Here is a 25,661-nt window from a genome sequence, read left to right on the forward strand (position 1 = left end):
TTACATGCGATGAGTGTTTCCTGCATAGCATTATTTCGGCTGTTTAAGTGTTGTGAGCGTGTTAGTAGAGCGTTATTCATGCATTATTTCGGCAATTTTACATGTAGTGAACGTGTCTGTTGCGTTAGTTACTGCATTATTTTGTGATCATGTGTTTAGGCTGTGCAATGCATTATTTCGACAGTTTATAATTAGTGAGCGTGTTTACAGAGTGTTATACATGCATTATTTCAGCGATTTACTAGTAGTTTGTAGGTGTGTAGGCTACTTACTGTGACCACAAGCACGTCGGGCGAGTGTCTTCTATCAGTGTAATAAATAAACTACGTGAAATCCGTTCCTAAAGAAATTGTTCCAAAATAATTAAAGTATACTCTTTTCTCTCTCGAGGAACTGGGCACAGACTGAGCCTGATGAAGTATTACTGTAGAGTGTCTCGATGTCCGGTACTGAAACGTGGACGATGAGGCAGGATGACAGAACAAGGCTGGAGTGCAAGATGGAAGAATAAGTTGAATGGCTAGAGTGAAAAATTTGGAGGCACCGAGAAGAGTGAGGGAGCACAGACAATTATCGAGTGTAATAAAAAGAAGGAAAAGGAGCCGCATAGGACTCGTACACTCTGTGATCAAAAGTATCAGGACTCTTGTTACTGGACATTAGTATGGGGTGTGCCCAACCTTCGGCTTTAGGACGGCTCGAACTCCGCTGAGGACACTTTCAATGTGGTGTCTGGATGTCTGTGGAGGAATGGTGTCCCATCCTTACTCAAGAAGCGAGACTAGAGAAGGTAGTGACTTTGGAGCGAAGTCATCCGAAATTTGTTGTTCGGACTGGACACCTGAGGCCATTTCAGGACTGCTGTTGTCCAGAAAGTATTGCCTCACAGACACTGCTTTATGACAGGGTGCATTGTAATGCTGATGCATAGGATCATTGTGTTCGGACAGTTCATCTAAAATATAAAGTATACAATAGCGTAAAACGTGTTCATATCCTTGTCTTAAGCGCTATAAGGGGACTACACACTAACTACGAGAAAAACCCTCATACCGTAACACCATCCCTTCTGTATTTCGCTGTTTTCGCTGCACATGATCGCAGGTAATCTTCTCCAGGCATTCACTAAACCCCAACCCAAGCTCTCCCATCGTGTTACCAAATACCATAGACCTCCAAATCACTCGTTTCCTGTTGTCCACTTTTTGGCGTCGCTCTTTGGACAACGTCAGGTCTCACTTACCGTTAGCTCCAGAAATGTGTGGGTTGTGAGGAACTGCCCGACCACTCTATCCTATACTTGTGTAGTTCCGTATAGAAAGTAATTTTCGTAACTGAGCTGTGGGTAGCAGTTTGGAACACACAATTGAGTCCTTCCGTTGACTGCTTGCTATTTCTTACAACCGATCTCCACAATGCTGTAAGGTCCATATCCGCCAGTACATCAAGTCTGCCTGGTCCAGGCTTGGCTGCAGTTGTTCCTTCGCGCTTCCCTTCACAGTGGCGTCACCAGCCGCATGCTTAGGTAGGTTTAGAAGGGTTGAAACTGTCCTGATGGGTCTATTATTCAGCTGACATCCAGTGACTCCACCTTCGCAGTCAGTGAGGCCGCCTGGTCGACCCATTCTAAAAAATGGTTCAAATGGCTCTGAGCACTATGGGACTTAACATCTGAGGTCATCAGTCCCCTAGAACTTAGAAATACTTAAACCTAACCAACCTAAGGACATCACACACATCTGCTCCCGAGGCAGGATTCGAATCTGCGACCGTAGCGGTCGCGCGGTTCCGGCCTGAAGCGCCTAGAACCGCTTGGCCACCGCGGCCTATTCTGCTGTCATTGCTTCTTTACTGACGACGCAGTACGCGCTGCCTCCTTTCATAACGGCAGGTCCGCCTCTCGTGACATCTCGTGGTCAATTCCGCATTACACAGGGGAAGGAGGGGCTTGTAAAAAGTCTTTGAATGAAAATATTCTTCTCGGGTGTGCAGCCGGATCATAACGTCATCTTGACACAATATTTCAGTGGTCCAACTGGCCGCCATCTTCAGGTGAGAGTGCTGGTACACGATCTCGCCGGAACTGATTTCTCAATTTCTCAGCGCTTTTTTTTTTCCTTTTTCGTTTAAGTAGAGATGGGGCCCCTCCAAGCCCTCACCAACGTGGTGACCAGATCAAAAGTTCTACTGTGACCTCCGTGAAAATGTTAGTATGCTGGGCTGTGATGTTATCCGTGCGTCTGGGTAAGACTACGCATAACACGGTCGATCAGGTGATAGACTGTGGACGAAACGCGAAAGAGGGTAGCAATTTGAAGAGCACAGGTTAAAAACTGCCAAGGCTAGTGCCGTGGGAAAAAGACCTCTGCGACAGTGGCATGGGTAGTAAGAGCAGTAGTGGCTTACTAGCTGCGATAGTTCATGCAAGGTTGGATTTCTTAGTATGGGTATCATGCGATAGCGAGCGGCGACCCCTGTATAGGCGGCAGAAGGGCCACAACGCGTGCGTCTGACCTGCTGAGGGATTAAATTTTACTAGTCCCTCAGCAGAGTGTGTCTTTCTCTTTTTTAGGTTACACCATCTAGGACCATTCAACAAGAGTGGTAATACATCTTTCTTTTTTTTACAGGAACCGCAGGAGTGACAAATTTTGTCTAAACTGCACCACCTCGAGCCAAGGACAGGCTCGTCTTTTCAGCGTCAGCGTCAACAACGCGTGCGCGAGAAGGTGACGTAATTGCTCTCTAGCGCAAGTAAACATACCGCGCCGCCAATGGTGGAAACAGACAAAATCGAGATATCGCTATCAAAAATTAAAAATTATTCCGATGATTCAAACACGGACCGTTGTTTTTTTATTGTCTCATAACACCGGATTCCAAGTCTTACTTAAAAGATAAACCGTGTCTCTATTAATAAGATTATCAGATAGACGAATCTCTATGGATTCTTTTAAAACAGAGTCCCAATAGCGAGATGTAGGGGCAACCATTTATGTCTTGTCACGCAGCATTCTGTGTCCCTCGGTGAGACAGCGCTCCGGCACTGCAGATGTCTCTGGCTGGAGCGACCGTGTGTGCCGCTGGTGCTCAACACATCGGTCCTGAATGGTCCGGATTCTCTGGCCAATATAAGACTTCCCACAGTGGCAAGGGATCTTGTACACACCAGGCTTCCTCAAATTCAAGTCATCCTTAACAGAGCCAAGAACTGCTCTAATCTTGGCTGGCGGACGAAAAATACTTTTGATATGATATCTTTTTAGAATTCTTCCTATCTTCGAGGAAATGCTCGCAGCAAAAGGTAGAAAAGCCACCGATGTGCAGGTACCTTCTGGTGGTTCAGGCGAAGGTCCAAACTGGAAAGCACGACGGATCTGTTTATCTGTATAGCCATTCTGCTCGAACACAACCTTGAGACGGTCCTATTCTTGTGTCGAGCTTTCTCCGTCTCAAATGGCATAAGCTCTTCTTTCCCTGCATCCTAGCATCAAGTTTACCACGGAAGTGGTAAGTGATGGAAAGCTTCCGTTTCTGGATGTTGGACCGCTGAAATATTGTGTCAAGATGACGTTATGATCCGGCTGCACAGCCGAGAAGAATACAGGGTGCGTAAAAAAAAATGTATACACACTTTGAACTGTCATAGACAATTTATTTCCCGTTCTAAAAGGTTAAATATCTGTGAGAAAGTAATGTTATGTTTCTTCAACAGGTGGCATCAGTGGCAAGGAAGCAACTGCAACATGGCGGACGTGCGTTTGAGCTTTGAAGCGCGGAAGCAGATAATTAAGTGGTACTGAAAGTTTGAGAATGTAGCTGTGATTCAAAGACAGTGGAGAAGTGAGTCTGGTACAGAACCACCTTCAAGATTAACAATTACACGTCTACGAGACTAATTCGATATCCACGGAACTGTGTGTGATGTGCATAAAGGTCGACCAGGGCGACCTTGTATAGCTACAAGTGATGATTCCACAACTGCAGTCTTGGATCTGTTTCAGCGTTCGCCTCAAAAATCTTCAAGGCAAGCGACATTTGAGAGTAACGTAAGTGCTAGTAGTGTGCTACGCATTCTGAAGAAAGGCAAGTTTCGTGTGTACATTCCAAGGCTGGTGCAACGGCTAAGTGACGACGATCCAATTCGAAGGTTAGAATTTTGTGAATGGGTTCAGGAGATGGTGAGACGTGAACCGGGATTTATGGGTAGCATAATTTGGTCGGATGAAGCCCAATTCAAACTCAATGGAACTGTCAATAGGCACAATTGTGTATACTTGGCTGAAGATAATCTTCACTTTACAGTTGAAAGGGCTGTGGATTTGCCTGGTGTAAATGTGTGGTGTGGTTTGTCTGCAAGGGGACTCATTGGGCCTTTCCGCTTTGAAGGTACTGTTACTGGAGAAACATACCTAACAATGCTTGCTGACTCCATATTCCCTGCCATTTGTGCATTATACGGTAATGATGAGTTTTATTTCCAACAAGATGGCGCCTCGTGGCACTATCATAGGGACGTACGAGCATACCCGGATCACGTTGTGCCAGGCCAGTGGATAGGACGCAGGGGGCAATCTAGTTTCCTGCACGCTCTACAGACGTCACGCCGCTGGATTTCTTCTTATAGGGCACAGTAAAATATGAGGTGTACAAACGTAAACCACGTAACCTGGACACACTTTGGAATGAGATTCATGCGGTGTGCACAGAAATCTCATTGGACACTTCGGTACGATGTACGGAATCAGTGGTGACTTGTACTCAGAAATGTATTGATGCTGAAGGCCACCAGTTTGAACATTAATCACATTTGCAAAGTACATTTGTTTTTCCAATTGGATCTTAAGCTTTCCATTTCCAGAAATTTAACATTGTAGGACGGGAAATAAATTTTCTATGACACTTCAAAGTGTGTATACATTTTTTTGATGCACCCTGTATCATCAATTATTTCGCCGGGAAAGCCTTCGTAATCACATCAGTCTTTGAATGGTATGTGGAAGGGGAAAAGGAGACGAGCAAGTGAAACGTTTTTTTCACTCTCTGTTGTGTGTTTCAAAGCGAGTCAGAACACTAACATTTTACCTGTCACCCAACGTGTAGTGTGTTTTATTTACCTGCAAAGCAGGTGAAGATGTTTACTCGAACCGCACGCCTCTACAATCAACTCTCCACAAAAGTGAAACAAAACGACCACGTTAAGTGTGTGTTGCGCGTCTTATTTGCTACCTAAAACTGCTTTTATTATTCTGTCACGATGTCTTTCCTTGTCATAAATGTTATTGTTGAGGTCTTCGATCCTGAGACTGGTTTGATGCAGCTCTCCATGCTACTCTATCCTGTGCAAGCTTCTTCATCTCCCAGTACTTACTGCAACCTACATCCTTCTGAATCTGCTTAGTGTATTCATCATCTCTTGGTCTCCCTCTACGATTTTTACCCTCCACGTTGCCCTCCAATGCTAAATTTGTGATCCATTGATGCCTCAGAACATGCCCTACCAACCGATCCCTTCTTCTTGTCAACTTGTGCCACATACTCCTCTTCTCCCCAATTCTATTCAATACCTCCTCATTAGTTATGTGATCTACCCATGTAATCTTCAGCATTCTTCTGTAGTACCACATTTCGAAAGTTTCTGTTCTCTTCTTGTCCAAACTATTTATTGTCCATGTTTCACTTCCATACATGGCCACACTCCATACAAATACTTTCAGAGACGACTTCATGACACTTAAATCTATGCTCGATGTTAACAAATTTCTCTTCTTCAGAAACGTTTTCCTTGCAATTCCCAGTCTACATTTTATATTCTCTCTGCTTCGACCATCATCAGTTATTTTGCTCCCCAAACAGCAAAACTCCTTTACTACTTTAAGTGTCTCATTTCCTAATCTAATTCCCACAGCATCACCCGACTTAATTCGACTACATTCCATTATCCTCGTTTTGCTTTTGTCGATGTTCATCTTATATCCTCCTTTCAAGACACTGTCCATTCCGTTCAACTGCTCTTCCAAGGCCTTTGCTGTCTCTGACAGAATTACAATGTCATCGGCGAACCTCAAAGTTTTTATTTCTTCTCCATGGATTTTAATATCTACTCCGATGTTTTCTTTTGTTTCCTTTACTACTTGCTCAGTATACAGATTGAATAACATCGTGGAGAGGCTACAACCCTGTCTCACTCCCTTTCCAACCGCTGCTTCCCTTTCATGTCCCTCGACTCTTATAACTGCTATCTGGTTTCTGTACAAATTGTAAATAGCCTTTCGTTCCCTGTATTTTACCCGTGCCAACTTCAGAATTTGAAAGAGAGTAATCCAGTCAAAATTATCAGAAGCTTCCTCTAAGTCTAGAAATGCTAGAAACGTAGGTTTACCTTTCCTTGATCTTTCTTCTAAGATAAGTCGTAGGGTCAGTATTGCCTCACGTGTTCCAACATTTCTACGGAATCAAAACTGATCTTCCCCGAGATCTGCTTCTACCGGTTTTTCCATTCATCTGTAAAGAATTCGCGTTAGTGTTTTGCAGCTGTGGCTTATTAAACTGATTGTTCGATAATTTTCACATCTGTCAACACCTGCTTTCTTTGGGAATGGAATTATTATATTCTTCTTGAAGTCTGGCGCAGTGGATAACAGAAAAGTGGTGTTTCTGTGTGAGGCTGTCAACGTATCAGGCCTGGCCTCAATGCGAGGAGTTTGTGCGCGGCTTGGCTGCCGTGGTGTTCTCTGTGCGGCCTCTGTTGACCCTGGCGCGTTCCGGTTGCCCGGGTGCGCCTGTGTGTGTGTGTGTGTATGTCTGTGTGTGTGTGTGCGCGCGCGCTTGTTTCCCCAGCTCCGGCACCGCGCGCCGGGACGCCGTTTCAGGCTAAAGGCCGGTTCCCACTAGAGCGCGTCGTGCGGCAGCGGCAGCGGCAAGCGTTTCCCACTTTGACGCGGCGGCTCGCGGAACTGGCGTTCCCACCTGGAAGCGGCAGACGCTGGCGGTAGCCAATGACGGACAGCCGCTGAGGTACGGGGCGGGACCCACTGAAATGCCCGGTGCGTTTGATTACTATATCTTACACCTACATGAAGGAAAGACATACCAATTTTTCATTTTCTGTACAATGTACACTATCACATATTTCATTATCCATGTTTTCTCATTTCACCACAAACCGATTTCATGACTATCGTTCATGATTGTTCACTGTCTCCTAACAGATTGAAACAATGTGCTACAAAAGAGATTATTCAGATGGTTAAGCGAGACAAAAATTTAAAATGTGATACGGTAGCATGTACAGGATAACAGTAAGAACACAAAGGCTTGGGGGAAGGGATGAAAGTGGAAGCCACCTGATAGAATTTTGCACAGAGCATAATGTAATCATCGCCAGCACCTTGCTTAAGAATCATGAAAGAATAATATATTTTTGGAACTAAGTTTTCGAAACCAGATTTTAAATTATAAGACATTTCCTGGTGCAGACGCAAACCTACAATAATTTATTGGTTACGAGCTGCAGTTTACAACTAAACAGACAGTAAAAGGTAGTAAATTAAGGAAATGGAACTTGAATAAGTCAAGACCCACAGTTGTTCGATAATCTTAAAGTTACCGTAATGCAACGACTGACAGAAACGGAGGAAGGAATGCGCTAGAATACGAATGGATATCTTTGAGAGAAGAAGTGGTGAATGTAGCAGAGTATGTGAACGGGAAGAAGGTACTGTAAAAATCGTTAGATAAAACGTGATATATTAAATTTAACACGAGGAAAAAATATAAAAATGCTGCAAATAAAGTAGGCCATCGGAAATAGAAATGTCTAAACATGACGTTAACAGAAAGACCAAAATTGCAATGCGATTTTGCTCTTGGAAAACATAGGGGAATGAAAATGAGAAAGAACAAAGAAAACTTTGCTCAAAGGAGAAGCAATTGTTAAGAACTCATTTGGCAAAGCCAGAACTAACCAAATGAGAGAAGGCTAGAAAGTGGAAAGAATATGTAGAGAGGAGAGTGGGAGGGGTTGTACAAACTAACATAAGCACAATGTTAGATTCCTGTGAGACGTCTGAACACGCAAGGCAATACTGATCCTACCACTTAGCTAAGTAGACACACTGAAGAACTGCCAAACTGTGTTTATAGCATTTGCATGTTTAGAGAAAGGTTTTGACACTCTTAATTAAAACATTCTTTGAAGCTCTGGAGATGTCATCGATAAAACACAGGGTCACAAGATTATCTACAACTTGTACAGAAACCAAACTGAATTTCTAAGACTTCAATGACATGAAAGGGAAGCAGTAATTGAGAAGGAAGAAGTAGAGAGGATATAAAATTAAGACTGTGAATAGCAACAAAAGCGTTCCGAAAAAGAAAATATATTCACATCGAACATAAATTCTAATGACTGGGTACTATTTCACAAAGGTATTTGTGTGGAGTGCGGTATTTTTGTGGAGTGCAGCCTTGTATGTAAGTGAAACGTGGGCGATGAACAGTCCTGTCAAGAAGACAATGGACGCTTTCAAAACGTGGTGATCAATAAGAATGCTGAAGATTAGATATGAGGATCGTGTAACCAAAGAAGAGCTACGGAATTAAATAGAGGAGGAAGAGGAAATTATGGCACAACTTTGAGAGGGGTAAGTTGACAGGACATATTATGAGGCGTCAAAGAGTGAGGACAAAGGGGTTGGCTGATAGCATTCTGATAATAATCATCTGTTGAAATGCTATTCTACTATTTTATCTATTAATGTAAGCAGTAAATTTATTCTTCCATGCTCTCCTCCACAAAACATTTAAACCAAAGCTGAAATCAGTTGAACATCAAATCTTTCAACCACTATCTGACAACTACTGCATTCACTTTCAACTTTCTATAACTATCCCTGGCTAGCCACGCACACATACAGATATAAGGAGAACAGAAATAAACAAACATTAGTTTTCAGTATATAATTCTTTAGGTTGGCAACATGTACATAAACAAACCAAACAGGAAGGAACATGAGGTGAACACACTGTAGTTACGACTTCAAATCAGTGTTTTCGGTAAAATGTCTACAGCTAGTGACAGAAGAAAAAAAAAAGAAGATGAAAATGTGCTTATGTTCTGTAATCTTAGTTTTAGTTCAACCTCCAGCATGTGACCAGGTGAGGGGAAACGCAGATGTCTGGCAAAAACTCGATTCACTGTAAGTAATCAGTTATTCCCGTAAGAAAAAAAAAAAAAAAAAGTGATCTGTTTTATAATCTGCAAGTATCACATATCAAAACAAAACTGAATCATTCTAGATTCCACCGAAGATGCCTTAAAGTAAAAGGCGAAACGCGTCTTGAACCAATAAAGTACACTGAATAAAGAAAAAAACGTTTGTTACTTCCAAAGGAAATAATCAATATCTGTATGTAGATACTTAGCAAATTACATCTTATGACATACCAATAAATTAGTCTCGGTTTAACTTCTCAATCCACATGCTATAAAATGCCGTTTAAAAAAATTCATCTATCCCTTACGAAAAACTGTGGTTTCTTTCATATCTCGGTAGATAAACAGATTTAGGATATTTATCATATGACGAAATACATGATTTTTTACAAGTTATCGTTTGCAAAAAAAACAATTTTCGATTTCTTGAACCGTTTACGAAATTTGCGATTGATACGACCAAATGGTTTACGACGAGCAGGACGAAGTATCGGTCGTGTCGCGATCGACCCGCGCGCGGTCACCGCACAGCCAGTCCGCCGACATATCATTCAATATCTCGATAACCGTGATAGCTATCGTTCTGCTCTCAGCTTAAAAAACAATTTCGATATGTTGACTAAATTTCATACGCAATAATATATTACCTAAAATGAACTGTTCAAAAATTCCACGCAATGCGTGTTTACCTCTGCACACTTATTAAAAGTTCGTGTAAAGGTTTACGTAAATGCGATAGAGCAAGTAACCACGACGAATAACGAAAAGAAATTTGGACCTTTATCGAGATACGATATCAGGCTGTAACATGCCCAAGAAACAAATTTTTCTGCCGAACAGTTTCCTTGGAATCGGATGGTAAGTATTTCATGGCTGCCGCCGCGTCCGCGCCAGCGGTTCGGCGAAAGTTTGTGTGGCCCGGGGTTCCGTACCTGACGTCACGCTCAGCGCGTTCTGTGATTGGCGGCGCGCACCTGGAGCACGGCACGCGGCAGCGGAAGCGGTTCGACATGGTCAGACCGCGACGCAGAGCCCGCCGCGCCGTGCCGCTGACGCCGTTTCCACGGCAACCACGCCGCTGACGCGCGGCAGCCCAAGTGAGAACCGGCCTTAATGGGCGGTGCGTGCCGCCCCGTCGCAGTGCGTGTGCGTGCGTGCCATGGCGACCGCCAGCTGGCTGGCTGGCTGCTGGCTGGCTGGCTGCGGGCTCCATAGTGCGTGACCGCCGCCCCCTCACACGGGAGGGTGGGAGGCGCGTATTTTTAACCCGCCTGCGTAGCGGCGCTGCCCAGACGGCTGCAGAGCGGCAGCTGTGCACAGCAGCAGGTCAGGTCTCGCGACTCGTCAGGCAGGGTCAGCAGCGCTCTCGGATTGTTCGCCGGCGCTGCTTTTGCCTACAGCAAAGTGCACAGTGCTTAAAAACTTTCGTCCGATTTCACGACAGGGTCGTCCACTGATCCTGACCGGGCCAAATATCTCACGACATAAGCGTCAAACTACAAAGAACGAAACTTGTCTAGCTCGAAGGGGGAAACTCGCGTCGGTCATGTGCTGCCACAGCCCATTAACGCCAAATCTCCCAGCACTGTCCTAACGGATACGTTCATCGTACGTCCCACGTTGATTCTGCGGCTATTCCGTGAGGTGTTGCTTGTCTGTTAGCACTGACAACGCTACGCAAACCCCATTGCTCTCGGTCATTAAGTGATGGCCATTGACCACTGCATAGTCCGTGGTGAGATGTGAAGCATCCCCAACTCTCTTGTGGTTCCGTTTTTAGGTGCTCCACGTCGACGTCTGCTCGTAGATACGTATCGTCGGTAGGTTTTCCGGCTTTACTTCCAGACGTGACAGCGACGACTCTCCGATGAGGTGCGGGCCAAGTGTTTTGCTATTACTCCGAGTCTTGTAAATATCGCTTTTATTTAATAATTTTCCCGGCTAAAACTCTCCCTTTGTATGATTAAGACAGCCTGCGCCACCTTTCGGAGGGAGTAGCGACGTCAAAGAGTCACAAAAGTTCATATTAAGCAGTCCGTAAGACAAGTAAAAGTTCACTTCAGTTAGCGTGTTAGTTAATGCCTACACTTTCCGCTAGATGGTGCTGACTTACTGCTGAATAGCTTTGGTTCCGTAAAACCTTCACTGATTAGTACTACGTAAATGAAATAAGTACAACAATTGTATTTCACTTTCACTTTATATTCAAGGATTAAGATGGTGATGGATGATGGTCTATTTAAAAGGTTCCTGGCCTGGAGGAATCGAAGTAGTCCGCAAATGCTGATATGCACGCGCTCTTCGTCCAGATTCGCAACTAACGGCACACGACACTTTCAAAAGTCCACATGTTAATATCTGAATACCGGTACCTCTGAATTCCCTCGTATCAGCAGATAATTTGAGTTTTTGTTGTCTATATGTCCGTAAAGTTCCAATCTAGCACCAAAGTCCTAAAATCCCCCTTAATACTCCGTTGCTACCAACAGCCAGAGATCGTACACTACATCACTTTTAATCTCCGTAATATTCTAACAGTTTATCGTTGAATCTTAACACGATAACGTCCAATCTAATTATTGTCTCGCTGTTTGACACGGGGTCCCCGCCCTTTAACGAAACAATCAAGGGAAAAAGAGACAGCAATAATGACGATCAGGCCTTTTTAAAGGTTTTTCATCACAAGAGTTTAGCGTCACTGCCTTCTCCATGACGGAGCTTCCGTGGCTTTGCTTAGACGTTAAACTACTTGCTGATATACTATAATTTTGATCTGCAATTACCGAACTCTGATTCTACACTATTTTTCCCTCTAAAAATTCTATTCTTAATTTTAAATTATTCTTTCTATAGCTTTTATCACTGTAAACTGAACCGAGGTGTTACAGATGTAGTGCCTGAAATTTGGCACTGTGAGCACACTCTTGACACTGTGGATCTCGGAATTTCTGAAACGGAATGTCTAGCTCCAATTTCCAGACCGCTTTCGTTGTCTCATTCCCGTCGTGCAGTCATAGTCACGTCGGAAACCTCTTCACGTGAATCATCTGAGTACAAACGACAGCTCCGCTAATGCAGTACCCTTTTATACCTTGTGAACGGGATGCTACGTATACGGGCAGATCACTATCCCATGCTTGTCACCTCATTGTATCTTCTACCTGAGCGAAGATACAGACTTCGCGTAGGTAGTAACCAAAATCTATCTTAGCGCTAGTTGTACGTTGCCGGCTCACGTGATAAATAGTGGCCAACTCTCCGCCAGAAAGCTGCGACCTGAGAGAAGAATGGAGACATTAATGGACGTCCTGCCGTGGTAATTAGAAACTGGTTAAAATAGATCTGACCATCCAAACCTCGGGAGGGAATCAACCAACAATAATACTGAGCTCCCACAACTGGCCACGCCGTGACCAAAGCAGTTCTATATACCCCGTCAATCCAAAAAGTTTCGAGGCTGAGTTAATATAAAATAGAGAAAAGTTAAGATGGTAGTTTTAATGTCTCAGGTGTTCTACATAGTCCCTTCCCGCTTGAGTAAAACGTACATGATATTCATGCAACCCTGTGAAACTGTCGGAGAAGTCCTTCTTTGACATGTTGGTCAACCCGCAAACCACATCGCTGGAACGCCGATGATGTCGTCTGAGCGAGGGTGTCACCGAGATGGGGTGGTAGTCATAACAACAAAGGCGATTATCTTTACGGCGAGATCCTATCTTATTATCTTACCTTGTATCGGTTTCAGTATGTACCTGGGAAGTATGATTCTGTAAGCCAAACGCAGAGTAAAATAAATAATTGTGCTTGCCGGCCGGGGTCCCCTCACATAGCCAGTGTGCTCGTTTATTGCCCAGAGTGTCTAGTCGAGGTGGTGACGACACAACATTCCAGCTCTCTTTTACATTTTCCTGACAGTGTTACGGCAAGCAGTTGTTGAGAGCCATTGACTAGAGAAAACCCTACCGCTATTCGTGTCTCGTGTCGAGAGACAATTGTAAAGGATTTTAATTATTTTGGAAGTACCTCCCGTTTCTATAGTTACTGATAGGATTATATAATTCTTTCTGCAACCTTTGGCCCCGTTATTTAAGTTGTTTTCGGTTATTCTACCCTCTCCTACTGTTTATTTCTTAACTTCTCAGTCGGCCACTCTGACATCAGTCAGTGAAACTTCATCCTCAGTCTCGTTTCTGTTGTTCAAATTTGAGGAACTACTTGTTCGCTTCAATGCGTTAATTTTATGTACATAGACTGAAGCGGCGAGTGGAACTTAGTAGGCTAGTGCGTTAGCCACTAAGCCACCTCGGCATAGCGGTTCACATGACTAGAGGAATTACCCTGACACACCTACCTCCTCTATCCATATTCTCACTGCCGCCCTAGTCTATTTAAATTTCGCCTTGGTACAAATTTTCACTCTCCGATTCAGTCTATAGACATAAAATCATATTTGTGTGAGACCAGTAAAGTCTTTGAAAGTGTGTCATTTCATTTCTATGCCTTAAGTATTTCGTGGAGATATTCGTGCAGGCCGGTGTGTCCGAACGGTTCTAGGCGCTTCAGTCTGGAAACGCGCAACCGCTACCATCACATGTTCGAATCCTGCCTCCGGCATGGATGTGTGTGATGTCCTTAGGTTAGTTAGGTTGAAGTAGTTCTCTGTTCTAGGGGACTAGTCACCACAGATGTTAAGTCCCGTAGTGCTCAGAGCCATTTGAACCAAGATATTCGCACAAAAAGTATTGACAGTTGCATCTCTGTAACCGATATTGCTGTGACAAGTGATAATGCGTCATTTTGCGTTGACCGGGGCCCATGAGAAATGCAGACCATGCAACGAAGTTGTGACGTCACACTGATCGGCTTGGCCGCCACAATTCGCGAACGCTCGGCTCCATACAGGGCTCACGGAAAATCAGTGTCTAATTGAAAATGTACCCACTAAAGGTTCTAACTTGGTCGTCTGCTTTCGACAACTTAAACTCATTCAAACGCGCAGGCGAGAATTATTAAACTCGTCTTCAATACTTGCGCGCTCCCCTCCGGAGACGGCTGCTGTCACTCTTTAAGACCTGCAGTCTCGTGTGCTTAACGTATGCGCTACGGGCTGTCTTTCTCGCGGGCCTCGTGGTAGACGGTCTTACAATTACTCTGGTTGGAAAGAAACTTTGTTATGGCTACGAAAATATTTAAAGATAACAGCAGAGGTGACTCACTCTTTATGTAAACCTATGATGTTACTTTTTACGAGTATATCGTAACACTATAGGAAGAACGGACAATCGGATCAAACTAGTTGAAATCTGAACGATACACAATAAATTAATGTAAGCAGGAATGTTTTAGACTATAAGGAAAAGAGCCAAATGCCTAGATCTATTGACTGTGTACCACAATATGTTTAGATCAGTAAATCAGTGAATTTAGAGTTTTATATTTGTATCTTTATGGGTTAAATCACTCAATATATCAGTACATAATATTTCTTGAAACATTGTAATTTGGAATATCTTGTTTCCTCGCCGTGACTGATTAGTGGTGAGCTTCTGGATGTTCACACAACCGTGCTGCGAGTTTTGCTGTTACGTGTGCTCGCTGTCTGCACTCTGACCAGACTCTGAGCGTCTCTCCAGCTGAGTGCGACCCCGACGTCCAGTACGTCTCTTGATGCTCTTCTGGTTTCCAGAGCCGTAGTCTCCGGTGGATGTGATGGTTGGCGAGGTCTTAATCAACTGAGTGCCTGGCCCCAAGTCTCGTTTGAACTGAAACCTTTGTTCCCGTTTATTATGTTTCCCTATGTCTTCATTCTGATAGACTCCTAACCCATGTTGTCCGAGAAACTTGACGATTGCACCAAGAAACTGATCTCATCGTATTTCACTTTATAATTACGCTCGAGGCGGTGCTCCGTGATAGCTGGTCTGCTTTGCTGTTATAGTTGGGTGTATCGCTGATGTCCCTGTCCGACGTAAAGACATGCCGTATTCTTCGCATGGAATTCACTACACACTCGGATTTCGCAGACCTAGGTCGCCTTTAACATTACAAAGAAGACTTTAGTTATGATCTTCAGTCGGAAGGCAGTTTGGATGCAGCGCTTCACGCTAGCCAATTCCACGCGATGCTCATCGTCCCTGCATAACTTCTGGAACCATCATCCATTTGAATCTGTTTACTGTAATCTGTTGGTCCCCTCCCGTCCCCCGTTGCCGGATGTCTTGATCCGTTTACCAACTCTACTGTCACATTCTGTACTCCGGAGGTACAGAAGGCTGTATGCTTTGTAACAAAGTTTTCTCCTCGGCCGGGAATCGAACCTGGGTCTCCCGCGTGACAGGCGGGGATACTAACCACTATACTACCGAGGACTGTGAGATAAAACTGACGAAGGACTGTTGCCAAACTCGTCTCTTGTTCAGAGAGGCTATCAACTGAGGAAAAGCAATGTAGAACGTTTACTACTCGTTAATATTTACTAATTTAGATAAATTGATGTCTAAATTTTGACTATTCTGTAGATTTACTGCGCTACCACGAGACAAACAGCGCATTACAGTCGACTCTCGATAATTTGAAGTTCAGGAGACTTCAGAAAAAGTTCAAATAATTGAGAGTTCGATTTAAGAGAAGTTGGAGTAACTTTAAATAGAAACAGTGTAAGATCGCATGTAAATTGTAAAAGTTTATTTATTAGGTAACGGGTTTCGATGATGATATGAACATCTTCAGGCCATTACGACTGGAAACTACGTGGCTTGGAGCAATGCGCTATGTACCGCCAATAAACGCGGCATATTTTAATTTTTAACAACTTATAAGCAATATTAGACTTTTTATTTTAAAAAACTTTGATCTTGATTTTGATCGCTTTTTGCCTAGGAACAATGTTCCAAAAGATCAAGCTGGAATCAAGGAAAGTTCAAGTATAAAGTTAAATAATGGTACTGTATTTTGAATAACATTCGCCATTTTCACACAGTGATGCGAAAAATGTGAACTGGCTCTTCTATGTAAAGGATGTCGATATTTTTTAGGAGTTTCATTAATTCTCTGGCACAGAGAACTGCAACTCATACCCACGGGTGGTGTGTACGCGTACATTTGTGACATTCGACCATGTCTTTCGCTTGTTTCACTTTTTTCGTCAGGCGGTGTAGCTGCGTAATTTCTGTTGTATTGCATGTGTTTTTCGTTCTATCGTTGCCAAACGTTGCTTCAGGATCGGTGTTGTAAGATTTTCATTTCTGAGACGCCGTCGTGTCATGTAGTATGCATAATTAACGAAAAACATACACAGTTATTGTGTCGACCAAAGAAGATGAGGAATATCTTAGAGAGTGCGGTGAGCATCGTTAAAAATGGAGGAGCGCGTGACACGCATGTATGGTCGCCAACAGTGTCGGCTGGATTATTTTCTTGCTTCATTTTGCATTTAAAATTAAGAAATGTACAGTAAAAACTCGCTGATAATCTGTTTAGTGCAGATCTAGCTAGATTTGAATGAATCCGTGGCCATCCTCACTGCTAAAAACGTGTATTAACACGTGACAGTAAGATACATGCATGAATCAAAGCATGTAATACTAATATAAGCTTTGTACAAGAGTAAACTAACATAGAGGTAAGATGCAAGTCAAATAATCATTATTGCTTGCCTGTATGAACCACTCCTTTCGGTATTATCTGCGTCATTATTTGATTTCATATTGGGGCCACTGCTTACAGTTATTACACAGCTGACCTCGGTGTGATTCGTAATTCCGTGCAGGTCCCTCTCTATATTTCTTGTTTAGAATACAGAATTTACTGGCCTTGTTCATTTAATGTTGGCTGATATTTGCAAAATATCACATACAATAGACATAAACATTGCCAAAAGGTGCTAAGATATTTATTATTCCAAAGGCAGTCGCTACCCATTTGCTGATCGTCCTGTGTGGTGGTTGCTGTGTGAACTAACGGTGGTTTGTGCAAATATTGCTGTTTAGAAAGGCAAATAAATAATAAAAATGTACATTTACTTGATAGTCATCTTGAGGTTGAAGCTCTTTTGTCTGTGTTTGCTTTAACAATGACATATGTTTTTTTTTTGGGGGGGGGGGGTTCGCCTTTAGCAAAACACAGTTTTTTTCCCCAGACATGTTTCACTGCAGTTGCAGCATCATCAATTTGACAGCCATAATTATAAAAAAAAAACACAGATGATGCTGCAACTGTAGTGAAACACGTCTGGGACGAAAAACAAAATTGTGTTTTGCTAAAGGGAGACCTGACCCAAAAACATATATACAATTGCTCTTGTTTACACGAATAAAACTTTACTAAAAATGCAGTTGGTTTCATTTTAACGAGCCGGCCGGTGAGGCTGTGGGGTTCTAGGCGCTTCAGTCTGGAACCGCGCGACCGCTACGGTCGCAGGTTTAACTAGTTGTACGTTCTAGAGGACTGATGACCTCGGATGTTAAGTCCCATAGTGCACAAAGCCTTTTTTTGTGGGAGATCGATGTGTATATAGACAGCGTTTCTCCAGCCAGCCAATGGTGGTGGTGGTGGTGGTTAGTGTTTAACGTCTCGTCGGCAACGAGATCATTAGAGAAGGAGCGCAAGCTCGAGTTAGGGAAGGATTGGGAAGGAAATCGGCCGTGCCCTTTCAAAGGAACCAACCCGGCATTTGTCTGAAACGATTTATGGAAATCACGGAAAACTTAAATCAGGATGGCCGGAGACGGGATTGAACCTTCGTCCTCCCGAATGCGAGTCCAGTGTCCTAACCACTGCGCCACCTCGCTCGGTCCAGCCAGTCAAGGCTGGGCGCAGTAACTTCATTTACAGAACAATTCCAAGCGCTGTGCGGGTTTAGTAGCGACTAAAGCAGACGCACCCGCCCCACCGCTTCGACCCTCAGTCTTCGGTATGACGAGAAGTTCAGCGCCTGTCGAGAGCGGCACCCACGTTCTTGACCACATCTTCCCAGAAGCCAGTCGCCGTTCTTCTGCGCACCGCTCCAGGTCATCGCAAGCGGCGTGCCGTCAGTGGCGCATGAGCTGGACCGTTCAATCTTTGCGGGTGTACCGCTGTGTCTTCGGCAGACAATGCGGGCTCATAGGAGAGGACGTATTGCTATAGACAGTTTTAACAATAAGGTTCCGTAGCACAGAACCTTGCATCTCACCTTGGGTCTCTTGAGGAAATTCTTTGTTCGAGGATTCCAGCGCCGATGTATATAATGGAACAGTATAAACGAGGATAAGTCAGTTATTACCCGCAATTTAGTTATGTGTGTGTGTATGGTCTTCAGTCCTGAGACTGGTTTGATACAGCTCTCCATGCTACTCTATCTTGTGCAAGCTTCTTCATCTCCCAGTACCTACTGCAACCTACATCCTTCTGAATCTGTTTAGTGTATTCATCTCTTGGTCTCCCTCTACGATTCTTACCCTCCACGCTGCCCTCCAATACTAAATTGGTGATCCCTTGATACCTCAGAACATGTCCTACCAGCCGATCCCTTCTTCTAGTCAAGTTGTGCCACATACTTCTCCTCTCCCCAATCCTATTCAATAGCTCCTCATTAGTTATGTGATCTACCCATCTAATCTTCAGCATTATTCTGTAGCACCACATTTCGAAAGCTTCTATTCTCTTCTTGGCCAAACTAGTTATCGTCCATATTTCACTTCCATACATGGCTACACTCCATACAAATACTTTAAGAAACGACTTCCCGACATTTAAATCTATACTAGATGTTAACAAATTTCTCTTCTCCACAAACGCTTTCCTTGCCATTGCCAGTGTACATTTTATATCCTCTCTACTTCAACCATAATCAGTTATTTTGCTCCCCAAATAGCAAAACTCCTTTACTACTTTAAGTGTCTCATTTCCTAATCTGATTCCCGAAGCATCACGCGAATTAATTCGACTACATTCCATTATCCTCGTTTTGCTTTTGTTGGCGTATATCTTATATCCTACTTTCAAGACACTGTCCATTCCGTTCAACTGCCCTTACTTCCTACTCCGAATTTTTCTTTTGTTTCCTTTACTGCTTGCTCAATATACAGACTGAATAACGTCAGGGATAGGCTACAACCCTGTCTCACTCCCTTCCCAACCACTGCTTCCCTTTCATGCCCCTCAACTCTTCGTATAACTGCCATCTGGTTTCTGTACAAATTGTAAATAGCCTTTCGCTCCCTGTATTTTACCCCTGACACCTTCAGATTTGAAAGACAGTATTCCAGTCAACATTGTCAAGTGTTTTTTCTACGTCTACAAATGCTAGGAACATAGGTTTGCCTTCCCTTAATCTATTTTCTAAGATAACTCGTAGGGTCAGTACTGCCTCACGTGTTCCAGCATTTCTACGGAATCCAAACTGATCTTCCCCGCGGTCGGCTTCTAGCAGTTTTACCATTCGTCTGTAAAGAATTCGTGTTAGTATTTTGCAGCCGTATCTTATTAAACTGATAGTTCGGTAATTTTCACATCTGTCAGCACCTGCATTTTTGGGATTGGAATTATTATATTTTTCTTCAAGTCTGAGCGTATTTCGCCTGTCTGATACATCTTGCTCACCAGATGGTAGATTTTTGTCAGGACTGGCTCTCCCAAGGCCGTCAGTAGTTCTAATGGAATGTTGTCTACTCCGGGGGCCTTATTTCGACTCAGATCTTTCACTGCTGTGTCAAACTCTTCACGCAATATCATATCTCCCATTTCATCTTCATCTACATACTCTTCCATTTCCATAATATTGTCCTCAAGTACATCGCCCTTGTATAGGCCCTCTACATACTCCTTCCACCTTTCTGCTTTCCCTTCTTTGCTTAGAACTGGGTTTCCATCTGAGCTCTTGATATTCATACAAGTGGTTCTCTTTTCTCCAAAGGTCTCTTTAATTTTCCTGTAGTCAGTATCTATCTTACCGCTAGTGAGATTAGCCATTTTGCACTTCATGTCGATATCATTTTTGAGACGTTTGTATTCCTTTTTGCCTGCTTCATTTACTGCATTTTTATATTTTCTCCTTTCATCAATTAAATTCAATATTTCTCCTGTTACCCAAGGTTTTCTACTAGCCCTCGTCTTTTTACCTATTTGATCGTCTTCTGCCTTCACTATTTCATCCCTCAAAGCTACCCATTCTTCTTCTACTGTATTTCTTTCCCCCATTCTTGTCAATTGTTCCCTTATGCTCTCCCTGAAACTCTGTACGATCTCTGGTTCTTTCTGTTTATCCAGGTCCCATCTCCTTAAATTCCCACCTTTTTGCAGTATCTTCAGTTTTAATCTACAGTTCAGAACCAATAGATTGTGGTCAGAGTCCACATCTGCCCCTGGCAATGTGTTACAATTCAAAACCTGGTTACTGAATCTCTGTCTTACCATTATATAATCTATCTGATACCTTTTAGTATCTCCAGGATTCTTCCATGTATACAACCTACTTTTATGATTCTTGAACCAAGTGTTAGCTATGATTAAGTTATGCTCTGTGCAAAATTCTACCAGGCGGCTTCCTCTTTCATTTCTTAGCCCCAATCCATATTCACCTACTATGTTTCCTTCTCTCCCTTTTGCTACTGATGAATTCCAGTCACCCATGACTATTAAATTTTCGTCTCCCTTCACTACCTGAATAATTTCTTTTATCTCATCATACATTTCATCAATTTCTTCGTCATCTGCAGAGCTAGTTGGCATATAAACTTGTACTACTGTAGTACGTGGGCTTCGTGTCTATCTTGGCCACAATAATGCGTTCACTATGCTGTTTGTAGTAGCTTACCCGTACACCTACTTTTTTATTCATTATTAAAACCACTCCTGCATTACCCCTATTTGATTTTGTATTTATGACCCTGTATTCACCTGACCAAAAGTCTTGTTCCTCCTGCCACCGAACATGTCTAATTCCCACTATATCTAATTTTAACCTATCTATTTCCCTTTTTAAAATTTCTAACCTACCTGCCCACGAGTGTTGGTAAGTTGAAATCTGCCTGACGTTTACTCCTTCAAGTTCAGTATTTACTGCTGGTATGAAGTATGGCCAGCGCTTGTGAAACGTAAATGCTTTGTTATATTATCCCCGTCCATAAGTTGGTTTGCTGGTCTTCAGCGCTACATTGTGTGGTCGTGAAGACTCATAAGGTACGATTCTCATACTGAAGGAACGCTCTAAATACACTCCAAATAAGGTTTTGTTTTAGCTCGGAACATACCGTGAATAAAATTTACGTGTACTGTTGGTATGAACGCGATCTGCTTTCTTTTGTGCTGTGTATGAAGTGTCATACCGAGCAACCGCCGCTGTAGTGCTCTGATTTGGTGATAAGGTCTGCAGTAATCAGTGAAGAGTTAGAGCCCACGTTTCAGATTGTAATTGCGACACTAGGCAAGGACTGCCGAGGAGACAACTTCACGCCTACCTCCTTACTCCTACCTCCCTGCTATTCAGATATTCATTGTTGTGAGATTTCATTTTTATAATTCTAATGGCTCGATCATTTCCTTTGGTAATGCCTTTTCTTATGCTTACCGAGTCAGTGCCCTGTCTTCAATTACCGATATATCAGCGAGGTGTTATCTGTAGCTTCTTCCCGCCAACTCTCCACAATACCAACGTCTTCAGCGGACCGGCAAGATCGACGACCTCTCGCTCCTGAAGAAGCAGCCCCACCTGTGCCTGTGGGACTCCAACACCAGCATTATAGAGTCGCAACGATTTACCTCGCGACCATTCGTGCGCCGCACAAACTAGCGCTGCTCCGCGACATGATTTATGATGCGGACATTGATATTGCGCTTTTTCAGGAAGTGGATGTTGCCGATTTTTCACCACCACATGGCTTCACGGCGCATCTTTCTCCCGCTTCGGACACCGGTAGTGGTGTTGCCATCATCTTACGAGAGGGTCTTCCTGCCGAAGATGTCCTATACCTCCCCAACGGCAGAGGTATGGCCTTACTCTCTTTGGTGTACGCATCTTCAACATTTATGCGCCGTCGGGCTCCAGCTACCGTCGTGAACGCAATGCCTTCTTCGCAGATGAAGTTACACCCCTTTTTATGGGGCCACACGATGACTGTGTCATGGGTGGAGACTTCAACTGCACCCAGCGACCTCAGGATCAATTGCCGCGTCACTCACCATGCGCAGCTCTGGAAACAGTCGTGACGCGGCTACAATTTGTCGACACGTGGAGACATGTTCACGGTGATCGTTTGGGCTTTACTGCGCACTCCTCTAGCCGACTGGATCGCATCTACATCTCGCGATCCCTAATTCAACACACACGACAGGCTGAAATCTGGCCTGTTGCTTTCTCAGATCATGAGGCTTACTTCTGTGATGTTGTTCTCACAAGACAGGCACTATGGCACGGACGTGGTTTATGGAAACTGAACACGGCACTTCTTAATTCACGTGACTGTCGACTTCTAATAGAAGACACTTGGATCACATGTAATAGACGCCGTCCCACGTATCCGTCTACCATATCCTGGTGGATCCAGTGTGCAAAACCTGCTCTTCGAAAAACTTTGATCCGGTATGGCAAAGATGTTGTCGCCTGGAGGAAGAGCACTATGGACTTTTACTACAGGATCCTACGAGAATGCTTCACGATGCCAGCCTCCCCTGAGCGCCATACAAGGATGAACCATGCTAAGGCCCAAATCTCCAATCTCATGCGAAGGCATTTGGAAGGAGCGATAGTACGATTTCGTACTGCTGATCACATGCCTCATGAACATCCATCTATGTACCATATCATCCAAGAACGCCAACATCGACGCCGAAAATTGATTCCCGTCCTACGTAACCCAATATGCAATAGGGAATGTGCTTCACGCCCACTACCAGCAGCTCTACGCCGCAATTCCACATTCCCCAGAGTTGATCGAGGAAGTCTCACAGCTCAGCTTCGGTGGTCTCCCAGGAGATGCGGCGATTGACTTGGTGTCAGAGGTGACTGATGATGAAGTCCGCGATAAGATCCGAGCAGGAACCATCAATGGCTCCCCAGGACCAGACGGTCTTCCCCTCGAATTTTATCGCACCTTCCGTGATTTGTTAGAGTCCACCTTCACCTCCATGTGTCGGGAACTGATGTCTCCGGAAGTACCTGTGCCGGACTCTTTCATGGAAGGAATTATTATTCCTGTACATAAACCGTATGGTGGCAACAATATCAGTGATTATTGGCCCATCACCCTCCTTAACACTGATATGAAAATCTTCACTCGCCTTTTGGCAGCACGACTTAAAACCGTTGCCCGATATGTTGTGTCGCCAGACCAAGCATCTTAGGGAGGGGATAATAATATCCGCACGGCTTTATGCCGCTACAGGGATATGATCGCCGTTACCCAGGCACAACGCCTCTCTGGGGCACTTGCGTCTTTGGACTTTAGTCAAGCTTTTGATAGGGTTGACCATTCGTTCCTTACGGCCGTTCGCCACCATATGGGTTTCCCAGTCGCCGTTATCACGGTAGTGATGCGCCTTCTGCGGGGTGCCTCTTCCAGGATTATGTACAATGGCAGACTCACTCCTCCGATAAAAATAGGTCGATCCGTACGTCAAGGTTGCCCTCTATCAGCGATTTTGTACGCCTTTTCCTTGGAATCCGTGCTGTGTGGACTCAGACAACGTTTGGTAGGGTTGCCAATAGATCGATACCGATTCTGTTGCACGGCCTATGCTGACGATGTAGTCATTTGTTTACGTAATGCCGACGAGGTTCGATCTGTTTTGACGTGGGTAGCGACTTACGGTGAGGCGTCGGGTAGCTCTTTGAACGTACGTAAGTCACAAGTTTTGTTCATTGGCACGGGACTCCCTGTGGAGTGTGTTACACCTCTCACCACCGTTGATACCATTCGCTGTTTGGGAATAGACTTTTCATCTTATCTCCGGCGTTCAGCCGCCATCAACTGCCGACGCCTCCTTTTAATGATCAGTTTTCTCTTTCAGTCACTTATTTATTTTACCGGCTAAGTGTTTCGTTGGTTCACAATATCATCCTCAGGGGGTGAATTGTTTACTTACATGGCTGATATTACTGAAGAGCTCAGACGACTTTTGACAGCAGCGGGCCATGCGGAATGTTGCTTGCGTTGCGCCTTTTGCTAACTCTGAAACTGTTTTTTAGAAAAGGCACTTTTAAGATTAAAAATCGTGAATTTTTGAGAGTAACAGGTGCAGCAGAGTAATAAATAGTCTGCATGGTGCTACTTGCTGTATGTCCTGTCCACTGTACATTATGTTTACACCGTCACTTCAAACATGTTACATATTTAGAGATTTGCCTGCTGATATTTGCTATAAAGATAATTGAAAGGTGCAATAGCTGCAGCTTGGTTGTTCGTTACACTATAATATAATTCAATTATTATATTGAATATTCATATCCATAATATGTTTTATTTTATAAAAGTATGAATGGGAAGCAACAGAATATAGACATGTGCGCAATTCAGTTATTAAATCAAATGCTTATACAGCATATAAAAAAGATTGCAACAGATCGTGCATACATACTATAGGTTGAACTTACTGGAAAATGAATGGCAGAGGTTAAATAAATTGTTGTGAATTGAAATGGTAAACTATGAGAATGCATTAAGTATTTCGTCAAAGTTTCTGAAGAAGTTGGTTGAGCCTGTTTCACTATTCGTAATTCATCATTGACTAGATTTTATCCAAGATTTTTTCTGTGGACATAGATTTATGGTGGCAGTGATGAATGGAAAACGCTTAAGAAAGTCGATTATAAATAGTGCAGAGCAGGAAATAACGCAAAATGCCAAAAACTGCAGATATGAAATGAAACTGTCGACACCAACCACTGCCAGCAAGAAGGGAAGGTGCAGACTATGTAAAGAAACACCAGTACCACAGAATATGCTTTGCAAATAAAAGTGAAATGCGTCTGGTGTAATTCTTTGTAATTATATTGCAGTCAGCTCAAGACAGATAACCTATAATAACAGACATTAACAGCTGCTACGGAAGATGGTCACACAAACAAACGTAATACCACAATGTGTTATTGTTGATGTATATGACAAGGGTTAAATGGACGTGGCTGGTGTGAAATTATGGATAAGCAGAGTGTGGGAGAGAAAGAAACGTGATTTATTGAAGAACAGTTCTCTTCTTGTGCTAGATCTGTTCGGTAGTCATTTAAAAAATTCTGTGAAAGAGAAATTGTTGCAGGGAAATACAGAGTTTGCTGTTATTCCATAAAGAGTTACTTCACAATTGCAACCTCTTGATATCTCGATAAATAAACCATTTAAAGTGAATATGACGGACGAATGCACCGAATAGATGATGGATGTAATCCAACATGAATTCACGTCGAAAGAATCTTTAAAACTACGTGCAATCAAACAATTCTGTCACTGGATAAAATAGTCGTGGTCTA

At 43.5% G+C, this 25,661-nt stretch overlaps 2 protein-coding genes and 1 non-coding gene across 4 annotated transcripts in view; 2 read left to right on the forward strand and 1 right to left on the reverse strand.

Annotated features, from left to right (window-relative positions):
• Positions 1 to 2,701, forward strand: part of LOC126292140 (uncharacterized) — a 383,319-nt gene extending 380,618 nt beyond the window's left edge. The window contains exon 4 of the mRNA XM_049985979.1: positions 2,631 to 2,701. Coding sequence (XP_049841936.1) covers positions 2,631 to 2,645 — 15 coding nt within the window. The 3' untranslated portion in view covers positions 2,646 to 2,701. The remainder of the gene's footprint in view (positions 1 to 2,630) is intronic.
• LOC126292139 (uncharacterized) overlaps positions 1 to 25,661 on the forward strand; it is a 670,252-nt gene that overhangs the window by 529,704 nt on the left and 114,887 nt on the right. The gene's annotated exons all lie outside the window — the stretch shown is intronic.
• On the reverse strand, positions 15,517 to 15,588 carry Trnad-guc (transfer RNA aspartic acid (anticodon GUC)). The gene has a single exon. It is a non-coding gene; the product is annotated as a tRNA-Asp (tRNA).

This window comes from Schistocerca gregaria, chromosome 9 (genome assembly GCF_023897955.1).
Source record: "Schistocerca gregaria isolate iqSchGreg1 chromosome 9, iqSchGreg1.2, whole genome shotgun sequence".
In the NCBI taxonomy this organism is placed as follows: domain Eukaryota; kingdom Metazoa; phylum Arthropoda; class Insecta; order Orthoptera; family Acrididae; genus Schistocerca; species Schistocerca gregaria.